At 37.2% G+C, this 17847-nt stretch overlaps 1 protein-coding gene across 1 annotated transcript; it reads right to left on the bottom strand.

The window, feature by feature from the left end:
• Positions 1–85: 85 nt before the first annotated feature.
• Positions 86–13723, bottom strand: RIN1 (P-loop containing nucleoside triphosphate hydrolases superfamily protein). The gene is made up of 12 exons (XM_089164932.1): positions 13501–13723; positions 12589–12777; positions 12191–12322; positions 11888–12037; positions 11334–11489; positions 9468–9602; positions 9278–9343; positions 9095–9201; positions 4103–4202; positions 3903–3994; positions 862–931; positions 86–701 (listed from the first exon to the last, which is right to left on the bottom strand). The coding sequence occupies exons 1-12, from the start codon at positions 13579–13581 to the stop codon at positions 612–614; spliced, it is 1368 nt and encodes a 455-aa protein (XP_089021058.1). The 5' UTR covers positions 13582–13723; the 3' UTR covers positions 86–611.
• Positions 13724–17847: the final 4124 nt, after the last annotated feature.

The following is a 17847-nucleotide window of genomic DNA, read 5'->3' as shown; positions in this document are numbered from 1 at the left end:
ATCCCATGGAATCTAAAAGGAGAGTTCGTTACTATGGAACAAGAGATCACCCAGACACCAGTAACAATTCAACTTGGGTGACGTTCCCAAGCACTTGCCAATGCCAAAGTTCAACTGACGATGTAAACACTCAAAAGCGGATGAAATTCTTACAGATACCAGAATTCTTACAACAGAAGAATAAAGTATCATTAAAAGTTCAAGTATTTGTTTCCCTATCCAGACAGTTCTGGTATTCATACTCACTACCTACATCAATACAATTCCCTGATTCACAAGGCTGTCCCAAACTCTGATTAAAATCAGAAAGAAACAATGGCAAAAAAGTAACCAAGAAACAAAGAAAAGCCCCTAGAATGCGGCAGAACCATCCCAGTGTGAACTCCTCCAGGCTACATGGTGTATGGCCATTCAAAAGCAACAGAGAATTATGATGACATGCCACAAGCTTGTGCAGACATGACATCAGTCCAAAACTTGATCATATGACACCTCTGATTGTCACTAGGATGGAATTCCAGCCTCGTTCTTCTCCAATTGGTGTTTGAATATTCACTTCTAAATTTTGTCTGAACCAAGTATTACGCCGATGGACCAAACAGTATGTGAAACTACGAGATGTATCTTTCCTGCTGCTCTTGTAGAAGCCTAGCAGAAGACTTTGCATCCAGATACATTGCATTTGCTTCTTCTACATCCACCTACAGATTCGTCATAGAAATCAGATCAAACAAATGTTGGATTTTCAAGAAATAAGAATACCTACAGATTCCACCAATAGAAAACCACATCACAGCACTTCTGAATCTCACGAAATAATATCTCGTTTAATCACTAGTCCAAAATATGTGAAACCCATACCTTGCATATGCTATCTCGGCCGTTCATTTTAGCTACAATGCTGGCAGGAGCCAAGAGCTGCATTGCGTGCCTGAAGAAATAATAAGAGCTCAAACTGTAAGAGTTCATCCATGTGGTGTGCATGTTACTAATAGTGATTTCTTTCTGCATAGGTACTAAGAATGTTTTGTTTTCAAAGGAACATACTAAGAATGTGTAGTATGTAGATGTCTCACTGAATGTTGAGAATACATGCCCAAACCCAGACAACAATGACATTGTGCAAATGCAGTGCAAACAAATTATGACAAAGAAATATCAGAATACACAAGTACTCCATAATTGTTCTCAAATCTTTAAGGATTTGCTACCAAGAGTTTCTCATAGAGGATTAGGTTAAAAGACATGATTATAAGTATTTTCAGTTTTCAGACTGTTAGAATTATGTGTACACAAACTGAAACATCTCTAGACTGAAGGAGTGCAGCCAAAAAGGCAGGAATAGAGTCATAGACTACTACAGAGGTGCACTGGCAAGCACCAACTGCAGACCCACACAGTGGTCGGCAGAAGCTCTCCAATACTCAGGCTCATTATCATGTCATATGATTTCTGGTGCAACCTAAGCAGAACTGAACCAACTGGAAGACGTCAAATTAGCCCCACCTGGTCTTCTAGAAGGCCAAAATGAGGCAAAAACATTGTTCATGTGAACGGTAACATGACCAGTGTCAACCCTTATTTTGCATTTGTAAAAATGATACTGCTAGATGTGGTGGGGCCCTTATCCAGATCATGTGAAGAACTTCCAGAAAGCTGAGGATCCTAATTATTTTGTTTCTACTTAATATTCATTTGAAGACCTTTCCACTCTACTTTGCAGCATAAGCTTATCATAACAGACTACAATACTCTCCAGATTTAAACCCATTCTACAGGGTATTTGGCCTATAGCCTAGTTTAATTTGGTGTTCCAGTTATATTTGACAATCATGGCATTCAAATAAAGACCGATCATAGCTTCGGTGGCTATTTTCCTTCATACCTGAAGTTTACTAATCTCTGTCCTGGCATTATTTGGGGCCAAGTGTTCCTAACCTTAGCTTCAGATCAATTTCTTTCCTAGATGTGCCTCTATATTATATTATATAAATGAATAGCATTGAAATCATGAGATCCACATGCAATAATTGAAAAATGCATATCATTATGGGATCCTCAATAATTTGACTTCATGTGTTGCTACCGGCTATTTGCACAACAGGGATCAAGATTTAGGAATAAAGAACCAACCCCCCTTGATTTTCTCATTGTTACTCAGTTTGGAAACCAGATAGTACAGTCACAACAATCTTTTGTCTAGTTTTTAGATACTCAATAAGTTATATATTTCCCAAGGAAACAACTCACATACTCATGATTATTGTTCAGCTCAAAGATTGTTATACATGCACTATCTTGGTTTTGATTCCATAAGCAATAACTTGACTTGCCAGCTATCATGGATAATGCTTACACAGCAAGTCGTTTATGCTTCATCATAACCATTTGGAGTCGGCTATAATAAGTATTTCTGATTATTTTGTATGACTAATTTCTGCTTCCCGCTAGCCACACAACAAGATGTTCCTAGGATTTGGAACCCTATTTTGGGGTTCACCAGGAAGTCAGGAACCTAACAGATCAACATTGAACTCTGACAATCAATCAGAAATAATTATTACAGATTCCCTTCAAAAGATAGGATGATCCCATGGTCAGATTGAAAGTAATTGAAGAAACATGAAATGTGAAACTAAATTCCAGCAACTAGGAGACTCCAAATTAAAAGAGGTATTTCCAGTCACCGTGAATACATCATAGTTGGCTTGCACTCCTATGAGGTTTAATCAACAAGCAAAATATAAATTAGTTCTAAAGGCAGGATTTTAAGTGTTTTAGGAAATTAACGAAATCAGTCCAACTGTAAAGGGTGAACACAGCGTCAAAGGCTTCCGCACAAGCAGAGGCCAGGAGGTAGTTTCCTACCGGGCCTCACCCGAACAATTAAAGCTGAGAGGTTGTTTCGATGCCTTGACCTCAGGCTACAACTGGTGGTCCACCCACTGTTGCGCTAAGGCCCGCCCCTAATTAGCCCAGTTGTAAAGAGGAGAAACTTAAAAACTTTGAGGACAGATAAAGGAAGAACTTCTGATCAGAGGCCTGTCAGAAGGACACCTAGAATACCCCCGGTTTCATCTTAAATCTAATGAGTGAATCAGTCTCAAGTAATCAGACAAATCTGACAGAAAAATAAACCAAAACATAGATACCTGCTCGGGAGTAGATGGGATACACACTAGGACCAGACTACAGACCTCCTGGATTATATCTTGAACAAACCCAAATCAGAAAGTCAATCACCACAACCCGACAAGAAATGAAAACAGCGGTGCATGAGGTTATTAATATCAGGGATTTATAACTAGTATTATTTATGGGATCCAATGAAGAAACTAGCGTAAATCACAAGTATGAACCCCAGCAGAGAAATACTAATTGATAGAACACAATAGAATACCAGATTGGAGTACAACAGAGTAAGAAGAAAAGAAAAGATACAGTATGGGTTCCCACCCAATCAGGTCTGCTCTAGCTTCATGCCATGGCTGACTGATTCTCAGAACAGTATCGCAAAACTTCAGATCAAATTCAATAAATCATGAGGGATCTTAGGCTCTAAAGAGTTTATACAGAAGAAATAAGCCCATTCCTAATCTCACTAGGATATCAAATCCTAATCTACCTATGACAATTACATAACCCTACTGCTATTACAAACATATCTTAAAAGGAAACATAGTTCAACTACAGAAAACTTGACCATTTAAAATAAGACTTCAATATCTAATATGTTTCATATTGCTTCATTGCATGTAATAAATGAGTCTAAGAAGTGCAAAAGGGGAGCAGCTGCCAAAGCAATGAAACAAAAGCAACAGGTTACCATAAATCCATTATGTGTAGCAAGCCAGAAATTCATGACAAGGATAAAGACTAATCATTATACATGAAACTCAGACCTTAAGGAAGCTTGCTGGCCAATCTCTCCAAGATAAGCCAGACTTTCTTCATCAACTACCAGTTCCTCAACTTGCGCACGGATAGCCAAAATCTGAACCATGAATGATTAACAACAGACAATAAATATAAGAATATAACGGCTAATGGCTAAAAAATGGCAAAGCGACCATACAGATGCAGATGAAGAATATATGCGAACCTGTATCATTTCAGCAGGTCCATATGTTTCTGTCCGAATGATCACCAGACGATCTAACAAATCAACAGGTATACCATGAGGACTACTGATATCTGTTCCTCTGCAGAGCACACGTTGACCACATATTTGATTAGCTATAAACCATGCAACCATCTAACATAGACCAGACCAATCCAGATTTAGGGAAAACAAGGCAGTAGTAATTGACTGGTTTAGCCAGCATGACCGGCTTTGGAAACCCGAATCCAAGCTGAACCAGACCAACCATATTTTTGGTCTAATCATGACATTAATTCTTGTAAGAACATTTTCACCAGACAGAGAACATGGTACTTTTTTTTTAACCGGTATTTCTTAAGAATGTCAGGGTACAAGAGGCTGAAATAACTGAATTTTAAACATAATGGAGCATTTTTTACAGAAAAGTTTCCAAATAAGCTTTTTTTTTCAATTTCGATATAGCATCACTTCCCAGTTCCCACCAAAATATCCTACATTTCGATAAGATTTTTAACTATGGGCTTATAAGGGCTGATCATTTCTAAGTAGTCCTCATGTCTTCTGTTTTATCATGCATTGTTTTGAATGGGTTACCTAGGAATAGGAGAGAGAGAGACGCACAAATCGAGTTTGGATGAAAGCTAATTTTCATTAGTTTCAATCTTGCAAAAGATGCAGTTAAAGAAGAAATAAACCTCAGTGCTGACAGTGATCCATGCCCTAATGTTGAATAGTGCAAAATTGAATGATAAGCGGTATCACAGTATCTAAAAAGATACTAAAAAAAAAAAATAAAAAAAAAATAAAAAAAAACAAATGTACGTTATACTCTTAAAGTCAGGAACGACAAGACTTTACGAGTCACATCCTTATTAACGAGTCTTGCCTCTTGAGTTTTAACACACTCAAGAATTCATGCTCATTGACTTACCAGCAAATTATAGAGCAAATAAAATGCTTACACAAAGGAAGAAATAAGCTATGCCCTTACTCACCTGAAGGCACATACTTTTGATTGCTGTGTCAGCATGCTTTAATGCTTAACAAGTAGCCTGAACTGCAAGCATCAGGATTCTAATGTACTGCATCAAAGACCAGAACAAGCTACTAAGCTTGCCACTGGACCTCGCAGTCCCATTCTTGAGTGAGCGGGAGCACAGCCATCTCTATCCATTGATCTAGCTCACTGTACAAAATTTGATCGAAATTTTGCACTTTTGGAACCTCGAAATAAAACTTTAGGTGACTGAAAAAAAATCCCAAGTTTCGATCTAACTGTCGAAATTTTGTTGAAATCTGGTTCATGAGAGAAAATTCCCAAATTTCCCGTAAGTTTCGTAGTTTTTCCAATTTTTTTGTTTTTTTTTTGTTTTCTTCATGTTTCCCCAAATACCCCCTCCATCAGGACTTCCCTCTCCAAATTGCGTATTCCTTCAGACTGGTTATCTTAGACATGTTGATGACTAGACTTATAAAGCTACAGTTGTCGATTACCTTGACAACCATAGGCTTAAAATGTCATGAAATGTCTATGTTCGTTGGTTGGAGGAGAGAACATTACAGGCACAGTACTACTCAATTCACGGGATGGATCTACTGAGGCACTCCTCTTGGCACTGAGTTGTACTTTCCTTTTACGACAGTTACTTTTTATTTGATATTTTGAACTTAGAAGTTATATATTGAATGATATGTACTTAAGTAGTTAAATTTATAGTGTACTTCTCGAACAACTCTACATTGAATGACATCTACATTGACTTTTTTAGCAAAATGCATGTGTCAATGTGTTATTTATATTCTAATTAGTTTAAATGCAAAGTCCCACCCTAAAATACTCCCTAAAACCTGTCGAAACTTGCACGAAAAAGTCCTAAGTTTTCTTGAAATTTCCCAGTTTCCCATTTCCCATTTTCACCTGGTCGAAACTTGAGTTTCCCTCGAATTTTTTTTCCATGATCCAGCTAGAAGCTATCACTTCCAGTTGAACCACTACCAAAAAAGGACCAGGAAATTGCGTAGTGTAGGAATCACATGACCAAGGAAGAAAGATCATATGTATGGGATATGTGATCCTCATAGTAGGTTGGACCAACATTCAGCCAGGAAAGGGAAGCCTTTAGAAAATTCTAAGATGACAACATTACCTAGAAGAGTGACACACAAAAAAATGATGGCAAATGCAATCCCTTGGCCAAACAATTAGGCCTCTCAAGTAGGTGTTCTGTTTTTATCTTTATGTACTTGTAACCAATATACATTCCCTATAGAATGGAATGAAAATTTTGGGTTTGCATGCACGAGGGCTTGAGATAGTGAAAGTGCAATATTGATTTTCTCCTTGAAAAATTGAGCACCTTCTCAGGTACCCCTCTAGTTCTTCTTGGGCTCTCCATCACTTTGGCAACACAATCGAAACACCTCACAACCAATCTCTCTTCCTTAAAGTATGCTACTCCTACTTCCCTTGCAGTTATATATCCCTTTGTCTCCTTCTCACTTGTACCATTTCTTTTCTTTGTACTTTCCTTTTCCCTGTTCCTTCTCCTACACCATCTAATTGGTTCTTCACATTAACAGGTAACCAACTTGAAAGAAGTTCACTGGAATTTTTAAGCAACTCCAATCAACCCCAAATTCTAGGGATCAAATCTCCTTCCTCAGGGACTTAAATGGTTGCACCCTAGACCCCTACCCTCTAAACAATTTTCAAATATGGGACCCTAACCAATAAACCACAGCTGAAATAGTTCTTACCAGTTACCGCCAGGCTTGATTTCAAGCCATCTCCCATGACCGCATCTTTGGAAGAATTAACGGTTACATTCTGGAGGATTATGGAGAAGTATGTGCAAAACCCAAATCTGCTCTCTAACACTCTGTCCAACATCAGGTTGACAACAACCTCCAGGTTGCTCTTTGATCTCTTGTATTATTTTGGTTTTCTCAAATACCACCCTTTTTGGCGCATAATTCTGCTTTACCCTTTAATTCTACTGTGTTCCAAGTTGGTCACTAGGCTTCAATTATCATTACCCATCGTATCCTTTTCCTAATCTAACTTTAGATTCCTCTCAGCTACAATTCTCCTATTGTTTACCAATTACCATTAGACATTTGATTTGATTTCCTGTTGCAATTTATGGTCCATAGTGACAAACCCTTTTTAAATAGGATCTTCTGAACCCCAAGAATGCTCTCAACTTGGCGATTCTACCCATACAGTGGCTAACAAATCAACTTCTATTGATGCCAATTTCTTAGACGTAAGCCTCGGGCAATTTGGCAAAGAAAAAACTACTCGATGGTTCAATTAAACACAGAAGACTTCATTTTGGCCCATGATTCAATTATATAGACTTTAGGCTTCTTATTTTTGGGTTTTATGATGCTATGAACCATTGAACCTAATTTATAAGCCTAAAAAGTGGGGGTAATGCTAGTACACAAGGTTAATAGTTAAATTAGTGTTTGAATTAGAGGACACTTATATTAGATAGAATTCTGTTTTGTGTTAGTAGAGCGTACTAAGGTGATTAGGTATTCCTTTTTATGAGTAAAATTAAGAGCTTCAGAAAGTTTCTATAGTAGTAATACATTCCCCCCCCCCCCAAAAAAAAAAAAAAAAACTGTTTAATCATTCTAATTTATTATAAGTTTATAACACACAGATTCTGGATACTTGGGATTTTGCAAGAAGGTACTTTTGCTTCCATTTACCTCACCTCTAGAGAGGAGTTCACATGCTTTGTGGAGATCCTCCTGAGTGAAACAATGTGATGCAGGGATTTTTTTTTTTTTTTTTTTTTGGGGGGGGGGTTGTGAAACCACTCTTTAAGTAGACTAGTGAAGAGCGGGAAGACAGAATTGCTAAAGCAGGAAGTTTGACAATGAAGTGTAACGATGATTAAGCAACCTCGGATAATGAGTGGTAGGAAATCGTCAGAGAGGCGTCTGATGGGGGAGATGCAACATTACAAAGTTATAAGAATATTGTCCACATAGAATATTGTCCACATAGCATACCAAGCCTTAATAGACAATCTATTATGTCTATTGATTACCGAAATATTTTATGTTCTGATCAAAATGGTTTTCAATAATGATTTTGTTAAATGTACAAAAATCAAAATATACCAACAAGAGCCCTAGTTGCACCGGCAGAGAGGTATATCAGTATGTTACAAATAAGAATTCAATTCAGAAGACAGAAATATTACGGCCAATCAGATCTATAATCAGCAGCAAAGGTGATTCATGTAGCCATTAAATAGATGTAATTAAATCCAAGAAGATAAGAGCAAAACTGGAATTCTTTAATTAATCCACATAAGCAGGTCTGATCACCTAGGGTTTCTGGTTAAAAGCGTCTTTGAGAGGAACAACTCAAAATTTGAGAAGGATCTAATGGTCAGATTCCTTACCAAAATTCATGCGAACCCTTAACAAGTTCCACGTCTAACTATAGTAGATGGACATTTATCAGAAGAACACTTACATGGTTAATGGAGAAGAAGATGAGGGAGTAGAATTAGATTAAAGATGAAAGACCCAGGATTCATGCCACATAGTGGTTGGATGGATCAAAGACTAACAAGACCACTTACATGATTTATGGCATCAAAAAGCATACTAACACCAGACAAAGGAATCAAAGACAAGCAAGGAAGCCTTAAAGGGAAATGCAGAAGATAGATACATAAGTTGAGGAATACGCAGACCTATCAAATGAACTACTGAGAAGAACTGGACTTCAACAACGATAAAGTTGGTGATTAGGACAATTAAGAAATCTGTCCACACATTACAATATTCAGACTATATGTGTTTCACTGTTTCTCATATTCAACTCCATTCAGCCTTGTCCCAACTAAATAAGGTCAGCTATATCACAACACGTATTTTGCACATAGCTATTCAAAACAGACTTGAACCACTTACCAAACAGACTGGTTGAAATTTCTAATTTTTAAGAAGACTTGGAATGCATACCTTACATTGCATATTCCTCTGTTAGTGGCAAAAATTACAATTGGGGACAGCGAGCTCTCCAGAGCACGGTTCAGGTAAGAGAAGCATTCCATGTCCAGCATATGAACCTGCAGAATAATATTTAGACTCACTAGAGCAAATCAAAACCCAGAGCAGAATGTAAGGTCTGAAACAAAAAGAAACCTCATCAATAAATAGCACCCCAGGGACAAGCTCTGCGACTCCTTCCTCAATATAACGATTAACGACCTGTTATTGACAAAGCTTACTGTTAAACCCTATCACAGTTGCACTTTCCTGATAAATTGGGATAACTATTTTAGAGAAATGAAATACAAAGGATGTTATATGTCGTGAAGTTGTAGAACACAACCTTGTTTATCTCTTGCCGTAGCTTATCAGTGATTTCAGTCTTCCTTGGTTTCATCATCTGGCCCATTAATGATAATATATCTTGGCCACCTTGTGGTCGGGCATTTGCAGCATCCAGATCATGCAGTGTTACATCCTGTAATGCGTGAGGGAGACCCCCCAGAGGATGAGAGCAACAACTAACAATCAGAAAGGCAAATACCTCCATATAACAGCATGCACCAATGAAAATGCAATCATAAATATGGAACTAAACTGCCTCCTACAGAAGCTGCACAGCATCAGATCATAACAATGTAAAAAAGCTAGCTTGAACAAAAAATCCTAACCACCACCTCAAATTAAAGCACTGCAATCTGCAGCTTAAAGAAGCATTTGTTGGTGTAAACCAACTGCTAAGCATATCTTTCTAGATATTTTCAGCACAATCAGCAACAAGAGTATAGGACATGTCACGCAGAGAGTAAAAGATGCAGTTTATGGAAGCATCGTTTGGAAGTAAGTACATTTCAGCAGCCACTCAACATCTGGGATTTTTTTCATGCTGTAGCTATTAGCACTGGTGCACTGTTGAACATATGGAAAAAGTAACATAATAGTGAAGACAAAGTGAAGGTCTGTTTTCAGAACTCCTTCCAAGAAAAGGAGTTGGGCTTTGATAAAATAGTTAGGGAATATCCATCCACAATAGAAATGCTTTGGAAATGACATATATCAATCAACATACACCTCTAGTACAAATATTCAAGCTCTCTCATTCAGTCAGACTTTATAAGCTGCTGTTATCAAGTCTTGGGATCAAATCCTGCCTTCACCTGACTTGTATGAGTGTTCCCTATCCTGGTTATATGCATGATAAGCACTTCCTCCTCCTCTTCTGCACAGAGGCACTGGTAGATAGATAATTTTCTACTGGGAAGAAAGCAAACTTCCTCAACGCCTCAGAACATGTTCTATTGTAAGCAACGATAGCCAGCGGATCATCTTTACCCACTATTCTAGTGGTTGTAAAGGTGACACTTAGATGTTTAGACGCTTTTCATGGCTTGGGTGCCTTGCTAGTGTCGGCTTGGCTCTTCACCCTCTCCAACTTCCTTGGATCACCTAGGCACCATGACAACTATATAATCTATAGTAACAATTGTTCTGATACACTTAAGACTTTGAAACTTATGTTGGCACATTCCATGTTGAAACTTTGAAATTTACGCAGATTTTGATCCAACGAACTTAAATTAAATCACTGAATTCTAAGAATCATGTAAGCTTTAAGGGGATAAAAATTTTCTCCAACAATTTTTGGCAAATATGGATATTGTCATCCTAAGCAGAAATAGGCATATAAGAATCATCAACCATATAAAATTTGGGACCTAGGCTGCTAAAAAACCCATCCTTCACCCCGGCCCAAAATTTATAAAGAGGAAAAAAAGGGGAGGTATTCTGTTGCAATGGTATAAACATAAGAAAGTCATTCTACATTGAATGGAAAATGAACAAATGCAAGCATAGAATCATGCACTAACTGTGCATGAATTATTTACATATGGTTTGTTGAATTAATCAAATTCATCATTTACTTCCAAAAGTACTTAAATTATGGTCTGTTAACCAGCTTTAATCCTGAGAAAACAATCAAAATTAAATCCTTGGGCTCTGAAATTTCCTTGATGGCTCCCTCACTGTTTCTCAAGATTCATAAATTTCATGTCATAATTCAATGAAAAGCTTCAAATTTCAACACGTGAGAGCTTTCTAAAAACAAACGGTTTTAATGTTTTGTAAAATTAAAACCACATTTATCATTACAATTATCAATCATCAGATGGAAACCGAGGTTCTCCCATGCACTGGGGGAAAATCAGACCTGCACTATCTCCTTCTTCTTGTGAACCTCTCCCTTTGGAAGTGGGACATACTCTTCAGCCTCCAGATCAAATTCACTAGCAAACGCATCACTCCTACCAACTCTTTTAACCGCTCCACTATTTGCCTCAATATATATAACATCACCAACAGCAACCTGCCATTTATATTGCATATATATTAGTATCAAACATCCAGACATATAAGTGCATATATGCATGTCAGTGTTAAATGTGGCAAATCTGAATGTATCACAAACTCAAATGTACACAAGAGAAATATAGTAATATGCTGTACAATAGAACTTTGTATCCCCAGCAATTGATAATGAAAGCTAAGAAAAGAATCTGCAGAAACTTTAGATTATAGAACAACTAACAGTAGTAACAACAGCAAACCAGTAAAGCAATAGGTTTATCACCACATTAAAAGACGTCAAATCAGAGAGATGCTTTCAGTAGTACAAGGCCCAGCAGCTAAATAGGTTGGTATACTGCAGTAACACGTTTATGTCTACCTTACACACGAAACTAAAGGAAATGGAATAGGCGTTACCTTTTCCTTAATCAACGCATCATAAATAGTTGGGTCCAACTTCAGTTGCTTTGTTCCTTTGACAGTTTTCAGCCCAATGATCACATGACTAATGCTTTTACCATAGCCACCTGTTGTGCTCTCACTTTCTTCTGGAGAGAGTTCAGTAACCTAAAACAAGTCAACCCACAAATCAGAAATTGTGCAAAAACTCCAAGATGAAAATAGGAAGGAAGCATATATTCACATAAAAAACTGAAGATATAAAATAATGAGAAACATGCCTAAAGAAAATGATGAAGACAAATAATTAAAACAACTTGCCTCTCCTTCGTAGACCTCCTTGTTTTCCTTAATACGGAGACCTATAGCCCTTCTAAAATTCTCCATCAGAACCTCTGTTTTCTTGACCTCTGAGGAATACACCTCCGATCCAACCATAGGGCAGAACGGTACCTACATTTTAGATAGAAACCAAATAATATATATCCATTATGAAAAAACCCCATAAACAACTTGACCTTAGTTCTAGCTGCTCCTAAATATCATGCATAGACCATATTTTTTCCCATTCAGTGTGTAAGGAAGATGCTTCCTACTAAGATTCTGGCTACATATGCCATGTTGAACCTAAGACTTCGAGATATGTAGAAAAGAGACAACTTGGACAAAGAAACAGATATGTGCAAGCGTGAAAAAGAAATATTCAAAAAATGAAATACCTTGCTTCCAAGTTCCTGTGCTATTCCAAGGGCTAACGCTGTCTTTCCAGTGCCAGGAGGTCCAGCCAGCAAGAGAGCTCGGCCAGCCATCTTTCTCTGCCGTATCATGTCAACGACAAGACCAGCGGCTTCCCTAGCCCCTGCCTGACCCACAAACCCAGCAGCCATAGGCATCGCCCTGCCATTGCCCTGGAATAGATACATAGTCGCAAAACCAAAGGAGCTTACCAGTAAATAAACTAATAAGCAATATAATCCTAGGCGTAGAGAGTCACGCTAATAAGGAAATCAGTAAGCAGATATTGGTATTTCAGACTTGGGCTACGAAGGCAGTGCGTTGAACTCAAAAGCACAAGCAAGTGAGAATATCAAAATTCTGAGAAAAACAAAATCACTAAAACCTTTGAAATTGAAACTCACTTCCTACCATCAGTACTGCAGCCAGAGAAAAAAATTATAAGTTCTTATTAAGGGAGGCACGTTCCATGGAGTTCTGATCCTCCATCCCCACCAGACACAGGACATCACATGAAAATGGGTAGCAATAAAACTGAATAAACAGAAACAGAATGTTTGAAATTATCTGCCACATTAGTTACCTTAAACCCTAAAAAAAAAAAACAAGCAGCAACGTTTAGGTATGCACCATTAACAGGAGATAAACTAAAATGCAGGTAACTCGAGGGGACTCAAAACCTATAATCGATTAAAAACAAAATGCAAACATCACATAAACAATAACGTAGTACCAGAACCTCACAGTTTTTTTGGCGGCAAGAAAAGGGCGAACGTTAAAGCAGCCCTACTGAGTTCAGAAACCCTACTACCAGAAACTTGATAGAGAAAAAAGAAACGAAAGAAATTCCTCTTTCTAGGGGTAATATGGAAATGGAAGCAAAGAGACCGGGTTACCTCGAGACCAAGGCCTTTGATATGTGTATGAGTAGCTATTCGCTGCTTCTTAGTGGCGGACTGCACTTCTTCGATCTTCATCGTGCTCGCTTCTGTCTCTCTTTCTCTCTCGCTGAATAAATACTTTTCTAAGTCGACATTTGCAGAAGAGAGGAAGCGATAGACAATGACGAACCGGATGCTACTTGAGAAGTCTCCAGCCACCAAGACGAGTTCGTTCTCGCCAATGCAACGTTAGATATTGACCATTTTACCCTCACATTAACCTGTGGATAAAGTAGATGAATAAATTAAAAAATAAATCCAGACATTTGAATTTTTTAAATTCACAAATAAGATATTTATACCTTGTGTGAATTTCTGAATTTTTCAACGATGGATTAGCAAAGCGGTTAAAAGACTATACCTTCCGTCTACCTTCCACGGGGAGGTCTTGGGTTCGCACCCATTAAGCGGCATTAATTAAATTGGCCAAAAAAAATCTCTGAATTCATGAAATCTATGTTACGTTTGTTTGCAAATGTTGAGTGACAAAAATGAAAGAAATGATGAAGGCCCCATGTGTAGTATAGTGAGGAGAAAGAAATTAAAGGATTTTGTGAAAAAAATATTAAGGGTAATTTTCATCTCTGACCTTAGTTTTAGTGTATCATTTCTACTCTTTTCTGCACATATATGAATAATTTAAGGCAATTTTATCAATGCCCTTTTTTTACATTGACCTCCTTTTCCTTTATTAATCCCGTTCTGTTTAAATTATTTTAAACCTAGTTGAGATTAGGAAATGAAAATTAATGGGTGAACCCCATATGTAATATATAGTGAGGAAAAAGAAATTAAAAGATTTTGTGAAAAAAATATAATCCTATCGGTCTTACTTTTTCATTTTTCATACACTTTTCTACAAAGTCTCTCATATTTTCAAGGATCCTAAGAAATCCGAAAAGATTCTCATTAATTGAAGATTCCTAATCATTTCTCAATTGATCAAGCAAAACAAAGAAAGATAAAGGAAATGAAATTAATCAACATTTACCAATGATTAACGGAAGATCTCCATTGGCCCTGTTTTAGGTCTAATCGTTGACCTCTGTTGAGCCTTTAACCATTTATGATAACAGAGAAGAATGATCCATTCGAGAATCGAGTTAGCTTTGTTTCACGAGAAAAAAGCCTTCATTAATCATTTCTCAATTGAGAGTCATAGATTGAGAAAGAAAGAGAAAGGAAATGAAATTAATCAACATTTATTGATGTTGAGACTTTGAATTTCCTTGGAATGAAATTTCTAGATTTATTTTAAAAAAATATTTGGGATTGAATTATGGTTCAGAAATTAATAACTTTTAATCCCGTTGAAAAATAAAAAAATATTATGGGTGAAAAAAAAAAAAAAAAAGGCTTCTCGATAATTTGTCCTTAAATTGACTTTTCCATACTACGGGGAGGCAGATGCAAAGTTTCAGTTTTTTTGGACTAAAAATGACATACACTAAACCTTAGGGGGTCCAGATGAAAATTACCCAAATATTAATTATGGGTCTTACTTTTTTATTTTCTACACTTTTCTACAAAGTCTCACATATTTTATATGATTTTGAAAATACATGAGATGAGAAAGTTAGCTTGTAACTTCAAATAAGTTTCCTTAATTTAATTAAGTATATCTCTAACTTTTCCACCCAAATAACCAAACCAACCACACTTTTAGGATTTAATGGAAAAATGTACTTTTTCAAATTTTGTCTCACCCATTTTTTCCCACCTCGCCTTTATTCTAGCAAACAAACTCAATCATAGGAATTCACCTTTTCACACTAAAAACATAAAACTATAGATTTATGGGTATGAGGTGAAATCTAATCCTCTACTATAAAATCACTAAACATTTGAACCATGACTCCATAAATGTTTTTTCATGATGAATCTACAAATTTCATTCCAAATATTTAGGTTAACCAACCACTTAATTTTATGAACAATGACTTCATAAATTTTAGATCTTTAGATTTTTTAAATCTCCAGATTAAAGTAACCAAATAGACCCTTAAACTGTCGAAGAAAATGGACGTGCATATTAAGTTTCAAATGTTGCATAAGTTGCAATAGCCCATCCTAATGTGTATCATTTCATTTCTATGATTGCTTCAACATCTTGCCATGCAAGTGAATGGAGGCAGAGGTAAAGGGTCAAAAGGGAGGTGTTAGGGATTATCTTTCCATTCAAGTAACCTACGCTTATTACTAAAACCCTAAGGTTGCATTTGTTTGCTGGAATAAAGGTGGGGTGGGAGGATTCTTGAAAAAAGTGTAGATTTATTACTCTTCCCTTAAATCCCAAAGGCTGCGTTTGTTTGTTGGAATAAAAGTGGGGTGGGAAAATTCTTGAAAAAAATGTAGATTTTTCACTTTTCCCTGAAATCCCAAAATGGTATATTGTTTGATTGCATGGGATAGTAAAATGAGAGACAAGCTTCATTGATGTGGCAGCCTAACTTTCTCACCCCAACCCATTTTAAAACCCCACATATTTGGTGAGACTTTGTGGGAAAGTTGAGAAAAGTAAAAAGTAGAACCCACCACTATCACTTTTCCACAAAATTATTTACTTTATTTTTCTTCTCCTTCACCCCACTACAATGGGGCCCACATTTTTTTTTCCAACCCCACATTTGCAAACAAAGGCAGCCAAAATGGTAGATTGTTTGGTTGCTTAGGGTGGGAAAGTGAGAGAATCAAGGAAACTTGTCTAGTGATATGGTGGTCCAATTTTCTCACCCCAAACCATTTTAAAACCCCATATATTTGGTGGGACTGTTGTAAAAAGTAAAGTTGGAAAAAGTAAAAAGTGGGACCCACCACTATCACTTTTCCACAAAACCCTTTATTTTCATTTATTTATCCCTCACCCCACTACACATGGGACCCACATGTTTTTTTTTTTTCTTTTTTCCACCCCTTTTTCCCACCCCCACCTTTGCAAAGAAACGCAGTCTAATTCTTCACACGTTTTACTTCTAATTAGCTATGTTGCAAGTTGATAACTACGGTACATTCCGGGTGTTTTGAATAGTTTGTTGGTCAATTAATCGTGACGTCGGATCATTCATATTCATTTATAAATGGACAGTTGAGATCGAAATCTCGGTCAATTTCAATCGTTCGGTGCACAATGTGCAATTTGCACGGCATTGAAGTCCAGCTCCTTAAATAAAGTCCTTTCAAAAGTGGTGGCGTTTTATTGGAGTTATTTGGAACCTTCTGAATTCCTCCCCGAAATATTCAATTGTCCCATGCATAAACAAATGTTATGGTTAACATTTTTCTTTAAACAATTAATGTGATAATTCCTTAGTCAAGGAGGCCTTGACGTTTGAGACGACGTTAGTTTGGCCCATTTCCACTAATTGGTTGAAGGAGCATGTTCCTCAATCAGTTTATGTGTCCCCTTTATGAATATATATTTATATAAAATAATAATAATAATAATAATAATGTCCAGCACTGTGTCATGAATGGTTCCAATATTTCGGCATTGACCATCTATTTCCAAAAAGTGTGAAGTCCATATCAAGTATTCGCTGTGAGTGCTACGCATAATGCAAGCAATTTTATTAAGGCTCCGTTTGTTTGCAAAAGTGGGTGGGAAAAAAAAATTGGGTCCCATGTGTAGTGGGGTGAGGGAGAAGAAAATGAAAGGAAATGAAAGGGTTTTGTGGAAAAGTAATTCTAGTCTACTTACTTTTCCAACTTGACTAAGTCCCACCAAATATGTAGGGTTTTAAAATGGCTGTGTTGTTCTTCAAACACTAATTTCATTGATTCAAGGAAACTTGTCTCTTATTACTTTCCCACTCTAAGCAACCAAACCGATTGAGATTTCGACCTTATCAACACTGTTGATCGGACCTGGAATTTGGCTCTGCTTCAATCTCTGTTTCATCCTAATGAAGTTGCAGCAATCCGGACGATTCCACTTAGCCTTTTCCCAACAGATGACAAGCTAGTGTGGGAGCGAGCTCCTTAAATAAAGGATCCTTTCTTAAATCCACATATCGTGCCTTAACTGATGCAAGTTTGGAACCTTCTGATCAAATTCCTCCCAGAAATATTCAATTGTCCCATGCATAAACAGGAACTGTTTAAAAAGGGTCTAAGTTTTGTGGCGTATTTGTGCGAGGTAATTAATGTGCTAATTCCTTAGTCGGAGACAACGGTGGGGATTCACTTGCGCTTGAGGCGACTTTGAGTTTCGGCCGGGCATCTCTTCTAGGCTAATTGGTTGCAGGAGCTTGTTCCTCTCTCCCTTCATGTCGGACGTCTCTCTACATGGATGAGTAGCCCAAA

This window comes from Hakea prostrata, chromosome 8 (genome assembly GCF_041222555.1).
Source record: "Hakea prostrata isolate BN-2017 chromosome 8, UWA_Hpros_2, whole genome shotgun sequence".
Lineage (NCBI taxonomy): Eukaryota > Viridiplantae > Streptophyta > Magnoliopsida > Proteales > Proteaceae > Hakea > Hakea prostrata.
The sequence above is the reverse complement of the archived record's forward strand: the minus strand, read 5'-3'. Positions and strand labels throughout refer to the sequence as shown.

Coding starts and splice junctions, on each gene's coding strand:
- RIN1 (XM_089164932.1), bottom strand. CDS start 13,581: ATGAAGATCGAAGAAGTGCAGTCCGCCACTAAGAAGCAGCGAATAGCT. Junction 12,778..13,500: donor TCAAAGGCCTTGGTCTCGAG/GTAACCCGGTCT, acceptor TATCTATTCCAG/GGCAATGGCAGGGCGATGCC. Junction 9,202..9,277: donor GGGTGCTATTTATTGATGAG/GTTTCTTTTTGT, acceptor ATTATTCTGCAG/GTTCATATGCTGGACATGGA.